We start from the raw sequence: 20,377 nt of genomic DNA, 5'->3' as shown, positions 1-20,377 counted from the left end.
GCAAGCACATGATGATAATAACAAAAACATGATCTCATCTTTCTCTGTCCCCACCCCCCCACCTTTCTCTCCCTCTCTTTCTGAATAAAGGAACAGACCACAAGTTTTATAGTTCATAATAAACAGTAGCAGCGTTTTTCCGAGAGACCCGACAATGAGGCAGTGTTTACTCCCCGCACCCCGACCGGGATTTGAGGAGCATTTACAATGGTCGGCAAAAAAAAAAAAGATTCACGGGACCCGACAAATGGCTCGAGTATTCTAACACATGTCGTCCTGGCATGCCAGAGAAAACTGAACATCATTAAAGAGCTCAGGGCGAGGGAGGGTGGAAGATGAAGATTGAATGAGTGTTTTATCTTTCTTACAGTGCAAAAAAAAAAAAAGAGAGAGACATGCAGGGAGAAAAGACACATTATTACTGGACACATTATGACCAGACGAAATAAATATTTTCTTCGTATTTCAGAGTTTATCACATTTTTTTATTAAACACGCAAGAGGTGGGGTGCACAACTTCGTGAATAGCTGCCGTTTCAGTCCTGCTGGGCTTCATTTTCTACTATGTGGCATGCGGCCAGATGTGCCTATAGAAAAGAAAAGGAGAGAGAGAGAGACCCGGGCGAGCGGACCATCTCTTCTTCTCTGCAGTGCAGTGATGACTAAAGTGTTCTGACTAGGCCACTGTGCACGATACTGGCAGCAATATCTGTCATCTCCCCCTCCCCAACCCGACCGCTTCTTATCTTATACCCCCCCTCCACCGTTCTCCGCTTGCCCCGAGGCTATGTGAAACGAGACACCACGCAACCAAACAACAGCTTTACTCTTAAAACTTTCCCAGACTCTCCGGCTCTTTGATGTGTGTGTCAGCGGCCATCATACGCGCTTCCCGCTCCCGCCCGCGTGCACTGAGCATGCTCCTCGCCCCGTCGCCAGGGACGACCGGAGGAAATTTACATACACATCTTTCCGGCCTGTCAATACAATGGTCCCCCTGAGGAAGAGCAACCCTGGATCAGTAGATGATCCGAGAGCCGGGCATCTCCCTCCAGGAAATAAAAAAAACAAAGATGTGACTGTCACTCATTAACAGAAAAACACAACATACAAATCTTTTCATTATAAATGGAATGCGTCAGTATTTCAGCTAGCATTGTTATTTAAACAGTTTTTTTAAACTGAGCTTGCTGCAATGCATTCTGGGATTCCTATGAGGCAAAAAGGCATAATTAAGTTGCTTTCATTTTAAAAGGGTCTATGATGCTTTAAAATGCTGCCTTTGCAGGCATCTCACTAGGGTTTGGAACAGAGCAAATGTCTTGCAAGTCCTGAGCCCGCCGGGTTGGCGTCAGCAGCAACAGTGTGTCTCGCACCCCGTGACAGCCCAACATGTCAGGACTTTCCACCGTGAAGTCTCATTATTTTAACACACGGAGACAATAGGACTGTTTACATCGCCTTCCCTGTCTGATCTCTTTCTCTCTTTATCTCCTCTCACCCCACCAGCATCCCCAAAGACCCCGAACTGGCAAACACGTGCAAAAGAAGCGATGGCGAGAAGAAAGAAGGCTGAGAGTGGAGATGGTGGAGGGGAGGGAGCCTCTTTTTGATGTCTTTGCTTGTATCCAAGAAACAAAGGCTTCTAATTGTAAATGAGCTAATTAAGTAAACCACTAACGAAGCGTGAAAACAATTTGCTTGACCCAGTAGAGGTGCGCTGAGGGATGAAGAGAGGGAATGATGGGAGCGGGGAGCTAATCGGCCTCTGACAGCTACCTGAACAGATACACACATACACACATTCTGGCTGTTCAGTACTGGACAGGTCAACAGGAAGAGAACAGGATGTGTGTCGCTATGGTTACTCACGAGGAATGTGTGAACTAGTTTCCTGTACAAAAGTATTAAGCAAAACCTTTGGGGAAAAGCCCAGTGAAAAATGTACAGCAAAATTTCTGGGTTTTTGAACAATGTCCCATTTTTTTTCACTTTAAGCTGTAATGTCTAACTTTTGCCTTGGTATAAACATCTGTTTTAAACATAAAATGGCAGCCAACCATTTTTATAATAATAATAATAATAATAATAATAAATTAAATTATTATTATTTATTTTGATTATTATAAAAATGGTTGACTGCCATTTTGTTTTAAACAGAGATGTTGATACAGCGGCAAAAGTTAGTTTAGTTTAAGTATTTTTAAGGTGACTTATATTTTTTTATATAACAATAATAATAATAACATTAATAACAATAATAAATTGTTTGGTTTAAACCAAAAAGCTTTAATTACAGCTTAAATTAAATCCCCCTACAATAAAAAAACACACAGACGTAAGAGATTAACTCTAGTCATATGAAATGTGTACAAAAAATATATTTTGGGTGATCACACAGACAGTAATTGTATGACATACTGTGAATCTGCGTGCAAAACTATAGAGGGCAGTCTAGTTTACTACGACAGTGTTCTCCGGCTAAAATACCTGTCCATCACGATTAGCCTCCTTTTTCATACACAAATACAGTCCCACAGCGCTGGAGAATGTCTCACGCTCTCTCCAGCAATAACCTTGCCCCCCTCCCCACCTCCCTGTGGAATTCACTGGTCTCCTGTCTGTTCAAACATCACACCTGAACCCGTCTGTCAGCCACTCGGCTCTCTTATTGCTCGCTCTCTCGTCCCTCTCTCCTTTCAGCACAAGAGAAGGCCTTTACTTAGAGAACGTCCTGCAGCCTCATCAAAAAAAAGATGAATGCACATTGACAGAGGGAAAAGCTAACAGACAGGGACTTGTTTTATAGGCCGCAGCAGGCAATGATGAATGCTCTGTTGCTCAGCGGGGGGATTAGATGTAAGTTACGGGGTTGATGCGTGTAACAGACTTGATGTAATTGCATCAGGTGATGTGTCTGTGTAGTGGATTTGATGGACAGCTGTCACTCACTTGATAAACTGGCCCATGTCCTCGCAGAGCGCCTCGCAGCCGGGCCACTTGCACTCGCCGTGTCCGTAGAGCGGGTGTGAGGCTGTGTGTTCCTCGTGGGTCGAGCTGTAAAAGGAAAAGAGACGGTTGTGTTCTCACCAATATAATCATGACCGAACCCTAATATCACCATGAGATAAAATGGATTTCAGTGTATCGTGAAGCACTGCACATCTTATCAGTGATACAACAAGAACATTTCTGACGGAAAAAATGATAAGATGGTTGAGATACAGCTAGAGGCAGGCAAACAATAAGGACAGACTACTGGCCCGGGGCCAGTGCGAGAAAGTTGGCACTTGTGTAGAACCAGTGCTGCGTTATCACTACATGAGATACATATTTGTTGATCATTTACATTGGTTTTCATGCCGTGCAAACTTCTGTGTAACCCACTGAATACTGCTGTTTGCATATACAGTATATATATATATACATATAAAAACCCAACATAAACATTTTCTACAGTAGAATAGCTGTATAATTTTATAAAGCACACACATAAATAATTAATTATATATAATAATAATAATATATATATTTAAAACGAATTAAATACGTGTTTATATGTCATATAATATATATTATTAGAAATATATACAAAATACAATTATTTTTTTTCAAAAATCATGTTTTTTATTGTAATCATGTTTTTATTGTGTTTTATTGTGTTAGTTAGCTGTTTTTTTTAGTTATTACGGCTAAAATCAAAACAAACCAACGGAAGTTTGATTGATATCAATTGAAATGCACAATCAAAAAACATGATTTTGGAAAAATGTTAAAAACTGAGTTTTCTCATTTTGGAACCAAACTCTTCATATATTATATATACACTCACCTAAAGGATTATTAGGAACACCTGTTCAATTTCTCATTAATGCAATTATCTAATCAACCAATCACATGGCAGTTGCTTCAATGCATTTAGGGGTGTGGTCCTGGTCAAGACAATCTCCTGAACTCCAAACTGAATGTCAGAATGGGAAAGAAAGGTGATTTAAGCAATTTTGAGCGTGGCATGGTTGTTGGTGCCAGACGGGCCGGTCTGAGTATTTCACAATCTGCTCAGTTACTGGGATTTTCACGCACAACCATTTCTAGGGTTTACAAAGAATGGTGTGAAAAGGGAAAAACATCCAGTATGCGGCAGTCCTGTGGGCGAAAATGCCTTGTTGATGCTAGAGGTCAGAGGAGAATGGGCCGACTGATTCAAGCTGATAGAAGAGCAACTTTGACTGAAATAACCACTCGTTACAACCGAGGTATGCAGCAAAGCATTTGTGAAGCCACAACACGCACAACCTTGAGGCAGATGGGCTACAACAGCAGAAGACCCCACCGGGTACCACTCATCTCCACTACAAATAGGAAAAAGAGGCTACAATTTGCACGAGCTCACCAAAATTGGACAGTTGAAGACTGGAAAAATGTTGCCTGGTCTGATGAGTCTCGATTTCTGTTGAGACATTCAAATGGTAGAGTCAGAATTTGGCGTAAACAGAATGAGAACATGGATCCATCATGCCTTGTTACCACTGTGCAGGCTGGTGGTGGTGGTGTAATGGTGTGGGGGATGTTTTCTTGGCACACTTTAGGCCCCTTAGTGCCAATTGGGCATCGTTTAAATGCCACGGCCTACCTGAGCATTGTTTCTGACCATGTCCATCCCTTTATGACCACCATGTACCCATCCTCTAATGGCTACTTCCAGCAGGATAATGCACCATGTCACAAAGCTCGAATCATTTCAAATTGGTTTCTTGAACATGACAATGAGTTCACTGTACTAGAATGGCCCCCACAGTCACCAGATCTCAACCCGATAGAACATCTTTGGGATGTGGTGGAACGGGAGCTTCGTGCCCTGGATGTGCATCCCACAAATCTCCATCAACTGCAAGATGCTATCCTATCAATATGGGCCAACATTTCTAAAGAATGCTTTCAGCACCTTGTTGAATCAATGCCACGTAGAATTAAGGCAGTTCTGAAGGCGAAAGGGGGTCAAACACCGTATTAGTATGGTGTTCCTAATAATCCTTTAGGTGAGTGTATATATATATATCATATCTTATAAATATGTTATGCTAAAAACGCTGAAAAATCAAATCTACAAAAAATCTCAATCTACCCGACAGTCCCTCAACCAAAGCTGTAAATTTTGTTTGTCAACAAATGCAAGACAGATGTCAGGTTCCAAAACTCTATTTCAAAATATTCTTATTCTAACATTCGCGTGATGACGCTAGTGGTGCAGAAATTACATGCTGCACCTTTAAAACATTTAGACACCTGCTGACTTAATCGAAACAACATTCAGTTCAATAGCCTATTGAAGCTTTTTTAAAGCAGTCGGCATGGTAGCGCAGAACACACACATGCAACCAATACAAAAGCAATGAAGCAATGGAAAAAGACATTCTGGTCTCAAGTGCTCCCAGTTTGAGAAAGCCGATAGCTCTGAGCCTGTTCTGCAAGCACCCCTTCAGGAAGCTTTGAACAGATGCAGTTTAAAGGGAATCTGGTAAATGTAAAAAAGACAGCTCTTCTATAACGGTGACTGACAGGCTTCCAATAAGAGCGTGTATCATCGTATTAGCATCTCGTGCTTCATCACAGGTTCGAATGTCCTCCGGTGCAGCCAGGAACAACACGCTGTCGTGTAATTATGGACAAACTCATTGCGATCTTCAGATGTTCTTCACATCTCGCGGGCGGGAGAATGGATAAGGTGGCTATGGACGTGCTGACAGGACCCGGTGATGAGGCCTGGGGATAAACTCATAGCTCTTGTTTAGTTTGAGAAACAGCCACTGTGCGCTCTGTGGCCTGCGCAGTCTGGAACGGGTCTCCCTGGCCCGGCTTCTGTTGAGACCCATAACAGATCAGGCCTCGAACCCTCGCTGGCAGTCTCATCCAGCAATTTTTCATTTCGGGTCTGGCCAACCGCCACTGCTAGCCTGTAGCGTGGGCTTCGCGGGGCAGGGACCACAGAATCCTTCGTCATGCGTCTGACTGCTGCTAAGCATGGGCAGGGGGCGGCACTGCCTGTGGTGGTTGAAGGTCTGGGGAACTCTTCCCAAATCCACATCACAGCACTGCTTAATATAAAGCAGCTTGCTCGCAGATGAGGGCCTCCCGACACAGCACTCACACGCGCTCCCTCCTCCTCCTCATCAGATGTGCTGGCAGTGACCGGCCAACGCAATTCAGAAGCCGCTCAGCCTCTAGACATTACAAACTACTGGCAACCACACTGTCCACATGTGCCATGCATTAGCCTTACCACACAGTTTTTCTTCCTTCTGAGTTGTGTGTGTGTCTGTTTGTGTGTAAATGTGTTAGGCCAAGTCAGGAAGAACAGTGGTATAAGCAAACATGGAGGCAGCACTTTTCCTAGCGTTTATCCGAACTCGCGTGGCACGACAGGCTTGGATGTATATCTGCCTCTCTGTGAAAAATGTATTTAGCTTAATAGCTTTATTAATTTAGCTTAAGGAGAAACACCCCTCGCTCAGACTGCCTTTCGCATTCATCCGCTTGCTAGTGGCACGGAGTGCGCTATAGCAGCATAAGACATCAATTTTTCAACAATTTTTTAACAAATCTTTTTTAGGAGAAACCTGATACTGTATTGTGAGGTAGGACTGTCACGTTATCAGATTTTCACTACACGGTTATTGTGACAAAAGAAATCCATGATGAGGGTATTATCTTTTTATTATTTTTTTAAATAAATGACGCTATTACTCAAATGAATCTGTCCTTCAAATTAAAGATTAATATGACCAAAAGATATCGTGATAATACAGTGATTGTGAATTCTTTTGTCCACAATAACCATGCAGTAAAATCTGATATTGTGACATATTTTATTTTCTCTTTTTTTGGGTCGATGAATCACACTAAAAATATGTGTTTAGGGAGGCAGAACCTTGTGAATTTTAAAACTTTAAATGGCTGCAAAATTATTTTTGATATTGTGATGTGTGAAGAATAAACTCGATCTCTATAATCGTGTTTTTATATATATCACGGTTTTTGACAATACCACTATACTGTTTTTTTCCGGATGGTTTTATGATGGTAAATATTGTTAGCTCAGTATGAATGAAATGAAAGGTCCTCACCATGATAGACAAAAGTGTGTGTGTGTGTGTGTACTCACTGGGTGCTCTGGAGGGGAGCGCTTTTGGAGTAAGGCGTGAGATGATCATCACTGGACTCCTTGGTGAAGGACGAGATCCACTCAAAGAGTCTTGCTCTAAAATAATGAAAAGAATCCATGAGGACCCCAGAGCAGTGCCATCCCCCCTTCAGCAACATCACCCACTTCACACACACACTCATGCTAAACTGGCACATGGGCGTCAATTGTGCCGTAGATGCACAATGTTCTGAAGAAATGAAACAACCATAAAATATCAAATGAACATCAAAGTGAATATGACAGCACAATCCATAAAATACGATGCGTGTAAAATATCTATGTATGAAATAGTGTCATGTAATTAGTGAGCGCTCTAAAAGCTCATGCAATATTGTTTCATGCATGTTTTCATAACATATAACAAGTATTTCTCTATGTGTGTATTTGAGCGCAGGGTCCCACCTGTCTCTCTTTGGAGTGTGCACAGAGTTATGTCCATTTGGCAAAGGATGATGGGAGATCTGAGGTGAGACCTTGGAGGCCGTGTATGAGGTAGAGTTGGAGCTGTTGGTAGTCAGGTCGAGGCCCTCATGTTTCATGGCCTCCTCTGTGCTCTGAATGCCTGCCACGTCCTTCCACAACTGCTGCAGGTCAGTGGGACACATGGCTGAGTAAAGAAGTAGAAAGAGATCAGTTCAGTGCATTTATGCATTTTTGAAGAACAATAAAAAGAAAGCAATAACAAACTTAAAAGTTGAACTTATTATGTTACAACACCTTAAAAGGACTTTCTTTAAGTTGAGCGAGAGAGAGAGATTCAACCTTTTTGTGCTCCGCTTGAACTGAAAATACTTTCTTTTTGTGCACTGTGCGCATTATATCGTAACACTCCATTAAAACTCAAAAGGCTGCTTTAAAAACATTAAACGTATAATGTCATATAATGAAACAGACTGCAGCTAAATAGTGTGTTTATAAAGTTGTTTATTAGTGATCCTCACTTCTGTTGCGGTGAATAGCATAAGCCGCGTGTTGAATGACGAGAGCTCTTTAGGAAAGCATCCAAACCTGCGTCTCTCTCCTTATCACACCTCAAAACCCCACCGCCACGTCCTGAACCACAGCCAGCTGGCAGGGTTACCCGCCTCCATGATCTCAAACTGCTCTGACATCAGTCGGGCAAGGCATAAAACACAAGACACACACCGTGCCACAATTGACCAGCAGAGGGGGGCGAGCCAGAGGGAGTAGTTAAATTCCTAGGAGAATGGAACGGGGAACCAGCCAAACTAAAGGAAGCAAATAGCTAATTTCAGCGCGTTTTTGTTATCTTTCAACATCTATGCAATTCCCCCCGGCCACCTCCATTTGTAATTATCGTTGTCCTGAGCGACCCTGTTGCAGCCTCTGTCACTGGGTGAAATAATCTTGGCGAGATGCTCTCCTGGCATTTTTTTTGTTTTATTTTCCTCTCAAACTTGCTGAATTTGGGATTGTTTTTTCTCCTTGTCCAACTTCTATACGCTTTGAAAGGAAAAGGGGGGAGATTTGAGGGTGTAAAAAGATGAGAAGAGAGGGGGCCAGCCGGTTCCCAACCCGAGCGAGTCTGGCGCACGCTGTTCCCTAAAAGCCACAGCCTGCTACACTATCTCACGTGGCAAAGACTTAATAGCAATCTAAATATTATGTCTGGTCCGCCAGCATTCTTGTCCCAGACCCCGCCAAAACAAAACTCCCTGCTTGGCCCACCCCTCCACCCCTCCACCCCACCTCCCAGCAGGCTGAGGGCCAGAGACATGATGTATGGCCACACTTGCTGCTACATGCTGTTGTTCACTACTCGCACACAACCTGACAGAGCACCGCAGGGCCAGGGGTGTATTTTGACCCTGCAAATAACTGAGCCAATCCGGTGGCGTGTCACTGTTGCTGTGGATTGAGGGATGCAAGAATTCACTTTTGTGAAAGAACAGCCCGAAGACAGGAAGTGGAAGGAGGACGCAGGGTGGAGATGGAGCGGTTTACCTACAGTGAAGTGTTTTTGTTTCTCACTTTCTTCCAAACACACACACACTCGCACACATGGGGGTAGGTGAGGCGTTTTCCCTTGTGGTCGGCCACACACTCTCTATTTCTCTCTCACACGCTTTTCACGAAAAAACTAAAGAGCCAAACCTATGCCAGCCTGTGAAAATGTTTTAGTTTATTTTTTTCTGTGTTCAAATACTTTCACATCCCAGTTAAATGTGCAGATGTGCATTATAAATAAGCCATTTTTAGATTCATTCCCCCCCAAAATTGTAATTGCTTTGTTTGAGTGGCCTGACATCACAGCATTAATTCAACCAATCAGTTCTTTCTGTATCTTTTATTATGTATTTTAGCATGTATGCAACAAATAGTTAACCTAATTAATATTCATAAGGAGTTCAGAGGCCTTAAAATGAAATCTATGGCACATTTACATCGTTTAAAACGCAACTTTAAATCTTTCTCACTGAAGCTCATATCGGTTTCTTTGACCCCCTTTGGCTCCACGCACCACAAATCTAAAGGCCTGCACTAAACAAAAGTGTGGCATGGTGATCACGAAGCGTTAAGCTGAACCCGACAGATCTCGGACGCACCCTTTGGACGAGAATTAAAATTACAGCAACTGGTAAGTTTGAACATAGCAAAGAAACACAATAAATAAAAAGCTAATCGTCTGTCTACTGAACTCCGTAATGAGTCACTCGGGTCCATAACACTAGCTTTCCTGAGGAAATGACTCGATATGGCAAACAAACACGAAAACAACAACAACAACGGTTGGTGCCACCCACGGATCAGAGAACAAATCCTTTTCAGCGTCAGCTACGGCCAAGCATGACTACCCAGAAGAATGCGCATGGTTGGCTGGACAGTCATAATGAAGGGCTTCTCTTCAGGAAGGGATTGTGGGGAAATTCCCTGATTCTGCTCTGTCGCAGAATTTGAAGAAGGGATTCCAAGAGCCTAGAGTTTACTGTTCTTCAATACCCTTGAAACAATGACATAAGCAACAGTGTGGGTGGGTTCGGGGGTCTAGGCCAGAAAGATGCCAAAAAGTTTACAGCTTTCGTGAATTTTTTTTTCATCGAACCTGCATCCTTCCTCCACCTCCCCCAACTTTCTTTCCTCCTTTTCCTTTTTTTCCACCAGTCGTGTGTGTGTGTGGTAGGCCCACTCAGGATGCTGGATGACGAAGTCTATGTTTTCTTAAGACTGAAATAATCAGAAATGTCAAGAGCAATAGGCAAAAAAGAGAGTCAAGCGCTTTAATAAAAGACCTGGATCATATTGGAGGCTCTATCGGCAAGAGCGGTAAGGATCTCGGCATGGAAACTAGAATCGGCTGCCTGTTTGTTCTGTCCTGTCGAGACTCCTGTAATGTTATGGCCGCCGTGGAACCTGTAAAGTTGACGTGTCTAATTTCGGCAGACGGTGGCCAGTTCGCAGTCAAGATTCATTTCTGGTGAGGCTCATTGACAAATTAAGGAAAGCTGGAAAACTACATAGAATGTAGTTGAAGAAAAGTAAAAAAATATCAAAACCCCCTTTTCTTCCAGCGTGTCTGGACCATGTAAAAGTCAGGCGTGCGGTATGGAACGTGCGTACGCACACACATAAGCACCCCCCGCCACCCCTACACAAAGCCCAGTGAATTTTGTGGCATATTTTACCTATTATCCAAATGACTGCCTTCCACAAAACCAACAATCAAGCTTCGCTTTTATCTCTTTATGAGCTGATTAAGTTAACAAGCTTCACATGTGGCTCTTTGGATATGGCTGTAGTTAGTCTCCAGGGGGCTTCATCCAGCTCTAATAGATTGAGATGGTAGTCCCCTGCCAAATTTTAGAGGAAGAATACTGAGAGATCCCTTTTACATTCAGCTTTATTAGCATGCATTGTTGCGCATGTCAATTTTATTACCGTTATCAAAAAGTAAAGTGAAACTTTAACAAAAACATTTTTGCTGACTGGAATAAATATTATAAAAGAACAACAGGAAAATATAAAAGAAATCCAAAATGCTTTATCATGACTAGATCTGATTAGTCATTTTACTACTAATAATTACTAGTAATTTTATTTTTTTAAATACACTATAGTACAAAATGTTAATCTTCTTCATTAAACATAAAAGTGCCAGTTAAGATATTAATGGTGATAAACATTTTACTGATATCAGCTAATGAATTAAAATGACCAGATGTAAAAAAAATCAGCCAAAAAAATAGTTTAATGAAACCAAACCAAAGCTAATAAAATAAAATAAATAAATAATAAAACAAATAAATAATAATAAAATATAAATAAAATAAATTAATAAAATCTGTCGCTGAATAAAAGCTATTGAAAAAAAAAACTTTTAACTATAATACCCTCTTGCATGTTTTATGTGTAGTAGCAGGTCAGTCTGAGAGCACATGTGTGTGAGTCTGCAGTGTGGCTGACTAAGGAAGAATAAGTGGGCTGTGGATGCAGGTCTGGCCTCAGTCTGAGACCGCCATCTGGTCCATGGCTACGGTTATGAACACAGATGCTGCATTTATTTAGCACGCTGCATTTCCTCCACAGCTCCACTTTCCTTTAATAGGCACTAAAGTAGAAATCAGAGGTTGTGTGTTTTTCTGGCAGCTGAGGATGAGGACAGAGCTGTGAAAAAGACAGACCTCCAGGTTAAGAGTCCTGTGGTTGTTGCACCTCACCCCAGGGCCAAAACTGACCAGCCAATGGAGACAAAGAACGAGTGTTGTACTTCAAAAGAACGGTTCACAATGATGTTACTGTATTTACTATCTTTCTGTGGTTGAATGGTATACCTTGCTGCAGGCTCTGAATGGGTACGGCTCCTTGGCTGGGCTGTATGTTCACCAGGCCCTGTCTTTGTAGATTCAGAAGGTGTTGCTGCTGTAATTGTTGCATCTGGATCAACTGCTGCTGGAAAGCCAGTTGTTTGTTCCCCAACTGCTGCTGCTGAGAGAGACAGACAGAGAGTAAATACGTTAAACAACAAAACAAAGGCATGAGAGGAAAAGTTTGGCAAGCTCCAGGATGGAAACGGAGGGATTAAAGAGACACTCATTGGCTTTTATAAGCCTTCAACCCTGTCCGGGACATGTTTAGATAGAACGTATCCTGGAATAGAGATGTCTTCCCCTTCAATCACCAAAGCACTTCCTGTGGCGGTCGACAACTAGCAGACAACAAAACGCTGGAGCTCGGTTCAAAGTGTGGAACTCTATTGTAAATAAAGTCTCTAATGCATTAAGAGATAACGCATTAATCTGAGAGACAGTTCCATGTGGTCTGGGGTCGACACCAGACACACTCGCAAACTCGCTTGTTCATTCCTGCGTGTAGTAATCTGTTAGCATGCGGTCGGCGCATAATTAACACGGCAATAAACAGCGGCTAACAACATCTGCGTGCAATGTTAAGCACACTCGCAGATTAGAAGAGATCAGATGTTTATCATTTTACGATAAGGCTTGGGGTTTTTCACTGTGTGGAACATTTTGCTTTGTGAAACTCGATAACCGTGCATCAAGCTCTCTTTCATTGTTTCATAAATGGGTCTCGAAGCATATGGACAGTCATCTCATTCAGCCCTCGAGAGATTTCTCTCTGTGCTCGCAGACATGTTGTGATGGTTAACAAAGAGATGAAAAAATGACTGAACCGTTTTATTACGTAGGACATAAGCACTGTGAGCCCCAAGACAAAGCCTAAACTAGATAAAAACAAGACACGAGAGTGAAAATTCCTGATGTTTGGCCAGAGGTGGAAAAGGCTAAAACACACTCAGATGGGAGGAAGAAGTGCCTGTTACATGTTAAAATACATTGTTTTGTTTGAGTGGCCTGACATGGTAACATTGACTCAACCAATAGTGTTTGAGCAGTTTGGATCTGTTAGGTTGAACAATGGCAGACAGGGTAGAGTGCTTGTGAAATCCTTGTTGAAAAACTCCACCCTCAAAAGTAAAAAAGAGATAAGTGTTCATTTCAGAAGAAAAACGGTTACGATTTGGGATGTCCAGTGTGTTTGTGTGTTTAAGGGTAAGTGCTATGGAATACATGGCATGCGGTGATAAGGTCAGGCGGTTTCGCTGTGATAAATGTCCTCCTTCCTGAACCGGCCCGACTGTTTCCAGCTACATGCTTTTTGATGTTCCCCAAATGAGAGATGGGCCTTATCTCTTTCCAGATAACAGATGAGAAGTGTGGAGGGGGGGAAAATGTCAAAGGAAGGGTAGGAAAATAAAAATAAAAAGAATTAAAGGTAGTTTCTTAATCTCACTGTCAGAGAAGTGTTTGAGGCTGCCGCCCGGGGCGCAAGGCCTCATGGGAAAGGGCCACACGGGTCAACCTCAGCTGAAAGAGGAAAACACACTTGCTCTGTTCTAAAACCTTGTGACCTTCTCCAACATTGGCAAATGCCTCCTTAAACTGCATTTTTACAGTCGTGGAAGTGATTGATTTGTCTATATAGGTTTATAAAAAGGGAGACATTTGAGTTTGACATGCGAGCACGGTGCAAAGCCATTTCTAATAACAATGAACTGTTTTTTTATACAGTACTTTCTTTACTGAATTAGATATAATTTTATTAACAGTGAACATTTCTCTTCAAATAATCTCTCATTTTGGATTGATTTGGGAGCACACTTAAAAGGCTCCCTCTTCAGATGGCTCATTAGATTTCGAGACAGGGCAACTTTTACAAAGTCCCGCTCTACGTGAAAAAGCATACCTGCTCCTTAACACAAGACCGAATGAAGGGAAGTGGGGTAACGGCAATATTAATTCTGTCTATCCCTCCTCCCACTTCCCGTCCATCGCTCTTACTCCTCTCCGCCCATCTTTTTCTCTCCTTTCTATTTCCCTCCCTGTTTCGGTGCCATGGGACACAGTTCAAGTTCTTTAACACATTGTGTCTGCACGCTGTTTACATTAGATGCAGTTGAGTGGCTGAAGCTAGCGGAGTAACAGGCCTGTCAGCTTGATTTATGAGCACATCAAACAGAGTTTGGGCACGCCAGGCCCGACTGACAGCGCTACTTCATTAGACTGACTCCAGGGTGACTCCACGGCTCAACCGTCAAGCCAAGAGAGAGAGAAGGAGTGAGAGAGAGAGAGTCAAACAATAAAAAACAGAAAAGGCGCAAAAGTCTGGATTCATGATGCACAAATGTGTGTGGAAACCATCTTTCACTCCTCCTATCTATCTCACCTCTCAACCCAGCCGAGCTGACTGGCAGCGACACGGGCGGCAATTAAAGCGTCTTTTACCGAGAGAGTATCTAACGTGTCATCAGTCCATTTACAAGCACTTTACGAAAACAAAGTCCAAAGTTTCAGCATCCAATTTGAACAAACCGCTTTCCATGAACATTGAAATTTTACGCTAATAATGACGAATGAAAATAAAATCTATTGAAAACAGCATTGCTTGAGGAGCTGGTATTATGGCCAGAGATGTGATTAGTGTTTTGAGGCGGCGGTGTGTTTCTGGGCAGCTGCGAGTGTGTCGATAACTGCTCGCAGGCGCGAATGAGCTGTGTACCGTTGCTGCCGGCTGTGTCGTCCCGCGAGTCTACATGGGGGCAGTGGCACGGTGGAAAAAGAAAAAGAGGTTTATGAGGAGAAGGGTTTTTAAAGAAGTCTAAAGGGATGAGAAACGCCACACATTCTTCGGTTGGTCTCTTTTCTTTCTTCTCCTCACGCCTGACTGATTCACTTTTAGTCCAGCACTGTCAGTGTACTCGTCCCTAGGGGCCTGCCGCTACATCACTACACGACAGACAACAAACACACACAAGCACACACACACACGCACAGCACACACATACGCACACACACGCACGCACACGCACACGCACACACGCACACACACACACATGCACACGCGCACACACACACACACACACACACCTATGTCTGGTTTATTATCTCCGTGAGGACAGTCCATAGGCGTAATGAGTTGTATACTGTACAAACTGTATATTTTATCCCCTACCCCAACCCCTAAACCTAAAGATCATAGAAAATGTTTTGCATTTTTAGATTATTAAAAATGATTGTTCTGTACATTTTATAAGCTTTTGTGCTCACGAGGACCTCAATTTTGGTCCCCACAGTGACACGAGTCCCCATGAGTTGGTGTGCATTCAGGTTTAGGTCCCCACCGGGATATACAAACATGAACACCCACACATACACATACACACACACACTCAGGCACTGAATTCAGACACAAAACCTTAAACAGACTAAACCGACATACTTTTATCTTGTTTAACTTTCTGTGTTACTCTGGAACCCATTCATGTTTAGAACTTAACTTAATCTTATCTCCATAACCAAGATTCTCACGCACACTAAGGCCCTAAACTCACAATATAGAATACATGAACTACAAGGCTTTAAAGGGATAGATCACCCCAAAACAGCTCTGTCATTGTTTATTCACCCTCATGTATATGACTCTGACTTCTGTGGAACACAAAAACATATATTTTGAGAAATGTCGCAGTGGTTTTCTGCCCATACAATGGAAGTCAATGGGGGCCAAAGTTGTTTGGTTACCAACTTTCATTAAAATATCTTCTCCTGTGTTCTGCAGAAGAAAGATAGTCATACGTTTGCAATGACGTAAGGTTGAGTAAATAATGAATTTTCATTTTTGGGTGAACTATCCCTCATCTGCACTTACGTACTTGCACAGCGTATGTTTTTGGCCTACACGCTAACACAAAAGCCTTGAATAAACGTGAGCCGACTCGCAGGAGATCATAGCTGACCGCTGCTCTCCCAGTTTAATTTTCTTGCCTCTTTCCACTCCACGAGTACACCATCTCCCCTGCTCTAATATTTAATAAGGGAAAATATCTGAAAAACTCCAGAGGCCTCGAATAAGGTTAGCCAAGCTTTTTTAAACTCTTCCCCTCCCTCTCACTTTCAACCCTGTTTTCTCGCTCTCTGTCACGTTCCTTGACTATCTGTGGGAAATGTCACATTTAAAGAGAGCGTGTGTGCGTGGCGGTCCGCGTGTGTGTGTTTCGAGCAACCTGTGCATTGGCCACGCATTTGCTCTATCAGTCATGATGCTGTCTGGTGGATATCTAGCAGTCTTAATCCCTGTCCTCCATGGCCTATAGCATCCACCCCCTCCAACTGCTTGCCTCAGTCTCTTTCACCTGCTATGAAGTCAAGAGCTCATTCCTTTTCAGCCACACACACATACAGTTCAGCTAATAATTAACCTGTTGTTTGCCGTTAAAATTTACAACGAATAAGCCGCTAATGTTTAACTCTTAACTGATACAACCACATTTTGCACATGTCGATATCCAGCAACTTTTTATATTGCAATCCAAATAAGGCAATTTTAAACCAATACGCGATGAGATGCACGGCATTATGTTGTGCTAGACCATTACAACATATCCGATTTCTTATTTTCTGATGTACTAGTTTGTACAAACCGGTCTTTTTTTAATGATCTTATAGTTTTTCCCCACAATCCCCCTTGTTCTAGATCTAAAACCTGCATCTTGCCAGCAGCTAATCTGCTAATCTCGACGCAAAGTCTTCTGTAGCTGCAAACGCTCGGTCAAATTGCATCATATATAGTTCATGCCACAGACACACATGCCGTGCAAGTTTGGATTCCATTTGACCGGCAGATTAACGCAGATCTTCCCGTCTCCCACGGCGCGCAGACGGGCGATTACGTCTCCGCCTTTGTTGTGCTGTAGTCTTATCCCTTCATGATCCAACATGATTCCGCCTCACCTTCATTACCCAGATCAGGTCCTTCTCCCCCTCAGCTCCTTAATTGACAATTAAAGAAACTCGTCATCTCCACCATAGTGGCTTGTAATAGGGATTTTCCACTAGGCTTAGCAAGCGGCGACTTGTAAATTAATACTTAACGAGTATTAGCGTGGTAAGGTTTGGAGCATGACTTTGGTCGACAGCTAAGAAATGAAAATCCATATTCCCCAAACGTCTTAATCCGCATTTTTGAATTGCCCAATACACAAAACGCAATCGAGTTGTTGAGAGGATATGAGAATGAAAACGCATGGTATTTTGCTAGTGGGTATTTCATGTAAGGCTCAATGAATACAGCCTTCAATAGGACTATGTTGACTGGCTCGTGCATGTCACTGTTCAGTCATTTCACATATCACTTATTCTAGCCTTATAAAGAAATCTTGAGGATGCTCACGTGGGGTGCAGTGAGGGTGAAGTAGGGTGGGCGGGGCTTCCTCACCTCTTTGGCCTGCTTCCCTGCTTGCTGCTGCTGCTGGGCTAGAAGCTGGAGGTGCAACTGCTCCTGTTGCTTCTTATAGTATTCTTGCAGCTAGAGAGAGAGAGAGAGAATTAAAGAATGGACATTGATTATCTCAGCTTAAACAAATATTGAGTGTTTAGTGATTCATTTATTTATTTAACAGAACAAAATGGGCTGGGCTATGGCTACATGTATGTTGTAGCCATGACTGGAAATCACTTGTTCACTTAACAAGAATTCTGGAAAGCCTTACTACATTCTCTTAAACTGAAAAATATTTGCTGCTATCAAATCAATCACATGACACCGGTTATCCAGAATGAGGTATCAGAGTGCAAAGAGTTGCCTTTGACTAAAACTACAGGCATAAAAAAAAATGAAAACAGGATAAAACAAGATCAGCTTCTCGCTTAAGGGTTAAAGTGCCTCCATAATAAGGCATATTCATCTTTTCTCAGCATTCCTCTAAAAGGCATCTAACACACCTGGCAGGTGGCGTATGAATGCGTCTTGTAAATCATCTGTCCACCTTTTTCCTGACGTGGCAAACCTGACAGAGTGGAGACAGCCTTATTTATGATTGACTGAACTGAAACACACAACACCTGTCTAGGAAAGCACTGGGGAAGCTTGCCTTTCGCCGCTGATCTGAGAGCAGCTTTTGTTACCCCTTGAGTAAAAGTTACGATCGGGGCGCAGGTGGTAGAAGCCAGTAAAAGATCAGCAGAAAAATGACATTTTTTGCCTCGAGCATCTTGAGAGATTTGAAATGCAGACATCTGCCTAACCAAAGCTGCTAATCTTGCAATTATATGTAATAAAATTTATTTAATACAAAATCAGGGTTTTTAAAACAAAACAGCCCATTTTGCCATGTTTCTCTGGCAGGCGGTTAACCCGTTTGCTTGCGTGAGGGGTTTGTGTTAGGCTAATAAAACACAAGAAATGTGTTTACACACTGGTTACTGATTCAAAGCTCAGCTGAATGGGCCCCTATCTCCCATACACAGGTAAACAGAGACCTGTGCTTTATCAAAATAAAACACCTCACCATGGCTCACCATGGCACACCTTGCCAACTCTGATTAAACGCTTTGGGAACAGTCAGAGGCATGTGGGAGTCAATGAAATAGTGAATGTGTGCGGTGAGGTATGTTTCATTCGAACAATGCATCTATTACACAAAACGGAAAAGAAAACAGGCGTGTGTTGGGCAAACAGTGCACATAGGATTAATCATTTACATTACATCACTTATTAATTCTTTGAAAGAAAAACCTCAAGAGGAAATGCTGAAAGTGTATCTAGTGCACACATCAGTATTATTATAACTCATATTCTGGTGATTCTCATGAAATCTTGCTTTCAAGATGTCATACATGATTTTCTTAAAAACAACAAATCCTTAAAAACAAATTTCCTTTATAGGCATTTAAAACAAGGTATGATATGTTTAAAGGAATTCATTTCTACACTTTTACTGACAGTTTAACACCATTTTAAAAAGTAAAAAAAGGCCTTAAAAATTCTCATTACCGTAACCATTTAAAACTGTCAATCTCATAGCATGTTTTGCTAAAAGATAAGATATTAATGAATTTTATTTTTATAGAATACTATACATGTAGAATTTCTTTAAATGTGGAAAACTACCTGTATCGGTAATGAGAAGGGAAAAAGTCGTGTATACAGTGTGACAAGAGAATATTAAGTATCTAACTAGAAAAATATAAAGTAATCTGTTAACTTCTTAGCCATTTGAAAAGTACTAGTAGATGTGTTTCTTTACATAAAATTAAACTTAATGTAAATATCTTATATAGGTTACGGAGGATGAGAATATCAGTCATGGACACTTCTTTCCTCCACTATTTCTTCATTTTTATTAAACATGAATATTCTGTCATGTGATTTTTAAATTTGAGAACGTCTATGAACATCCAATTGTTTTTTTCCAGAATATTTCCATTTTGCTCTGTTAAATTACAACATATATGCACTCAGTCAAATCGGGACACGTTACAGTTATGAGAATTTCAGCAGAAAAAGCAAAAAAAAAGCAAATAATTAGTTCCTATGTCAAAATTATTTTTTGTCCAAGGTAGAAAACACAATTATCTTTATTATAAGTTTTTTTTGTGTTATCAAACTGTATGTTTTATAATTCAAATCTTTACTGCCCTATTTCAGTGAGTTTGGGGTTTGCTATAAATGACAAAACGTAGACTTATCCTATCTAGTAACCAGAATATCATAAAAGACCAAATGAAAAGTTTTTTATAAATAGCACTGAACCAGACCAGACCAGACCCTGACCAGGTGTGCGCTTGATGCTCACCTGAAAACGTAGTAAATGTAAAAAGTAAATGTTTAAAACGTTTAATCTAAAAGAAGTAAATGTGTGAGATTTTTTTTGCAAAATGTATTAAAACATTTAAATGTTTTTATTTAAAGGAGAGAAAACATGAAAAGGCTTTCTGTTGCGCTAGCATGTTTACTTTTGGCTATTAGCGCTAGTAGCTATATTTTACAGACTCTTAACACAGGACTGGCTTACACCCAGTAACACTGTCATTACACATCTCAAACTGTAGCTCTGACTAACCGCAGCGGCCACCGCGGACCGGCCGCTGTTTGTTTTACTTTCAGATTATTAATTTACTCAGGAAAGCCTATTAAGATTAAAATCTCGGTTTCGCACAGATGACCTATCTGACATGGAAGTACATCTTGACCGAAGGAGCAGAGTGCGGGCCCCTCGGACACACCAGGGCCTTACAGGAGCGCCTGGGGGACGCCGGCTACAGCTGGTGAAGAAAAGTAGAATAATGACACTCCCATTAACTCCTTATCACACATAATGTTTACAGATAGGTTAATGCTGGATTACTCAAGGCTGTG

The 20,377-nt window shown here is 41.8% G+C and overlaps 1 protein-coding gene across 4 annotated transcripts in view; it reads right to left on the bottom strand.

Annotated features, from left to right (window-relative positions):
• foxp4 (forkhead box P4) overlaps nucleotides 1-20,377 on the bottom strand; it is a 116,161-nt gene that overhangs the window by 24,249 nt on the left and 71,535 nt on the right. For 2 of the 4 annotated variants that reach the window (XM_057362132.1, XM_057362134.1), the window contains 5 exons: nucleotides 17,411-17,545; nucleotides 11,995-12,148; nucleotides 7,607-7,811; nucleotides 7,163-7,258; nucleotides 2,953-3,057 (listed from right to left, as the gene is read on the bottom strand). In XM_057362132.1, coding sequence (XP_057218115.1) covers nucleotides 2,953-3,057; nucleotides 7,163-7,258; nucleotides 7,607-7,811; nucleotides 11,995-12,148; nucleotides 17,411-17,545 — 695 coding nt within the window. The remainder of the gene's footprint in view (nucleotides 1-2,952; nucleotides 3,058-7,162; nucleotides 7,259-7,606; nucleotides 7,812-11,994; nucleotides 12,149-17,410; nucleotides 17,546-20,377) is intronic. The other 2 variants (XM_057362133.1, XM_057362135.1) reach the window with 2 other exon arrangements.

This window comes from Triplophysa rosa, linkage group LG20 (assembly GCF_024868665.1).
Source record: "Triplophysa rosa linkage group LG20, Trosa_1v2, whole genome shotgun sequence".
In the NCBI taxonomy this organism is placed as follows: domain Eukaryota; kingdom Metazoa; phylum Chordata; class Actinopteri; order Cypriniformes; family Nemacheilidae; genus Triplophysa; species Triplophysa rosa.
Note: the sequence above shows the minus strand (reverse complement) of the source record. Positions and strands in the feature narration are given on the sequence as shown.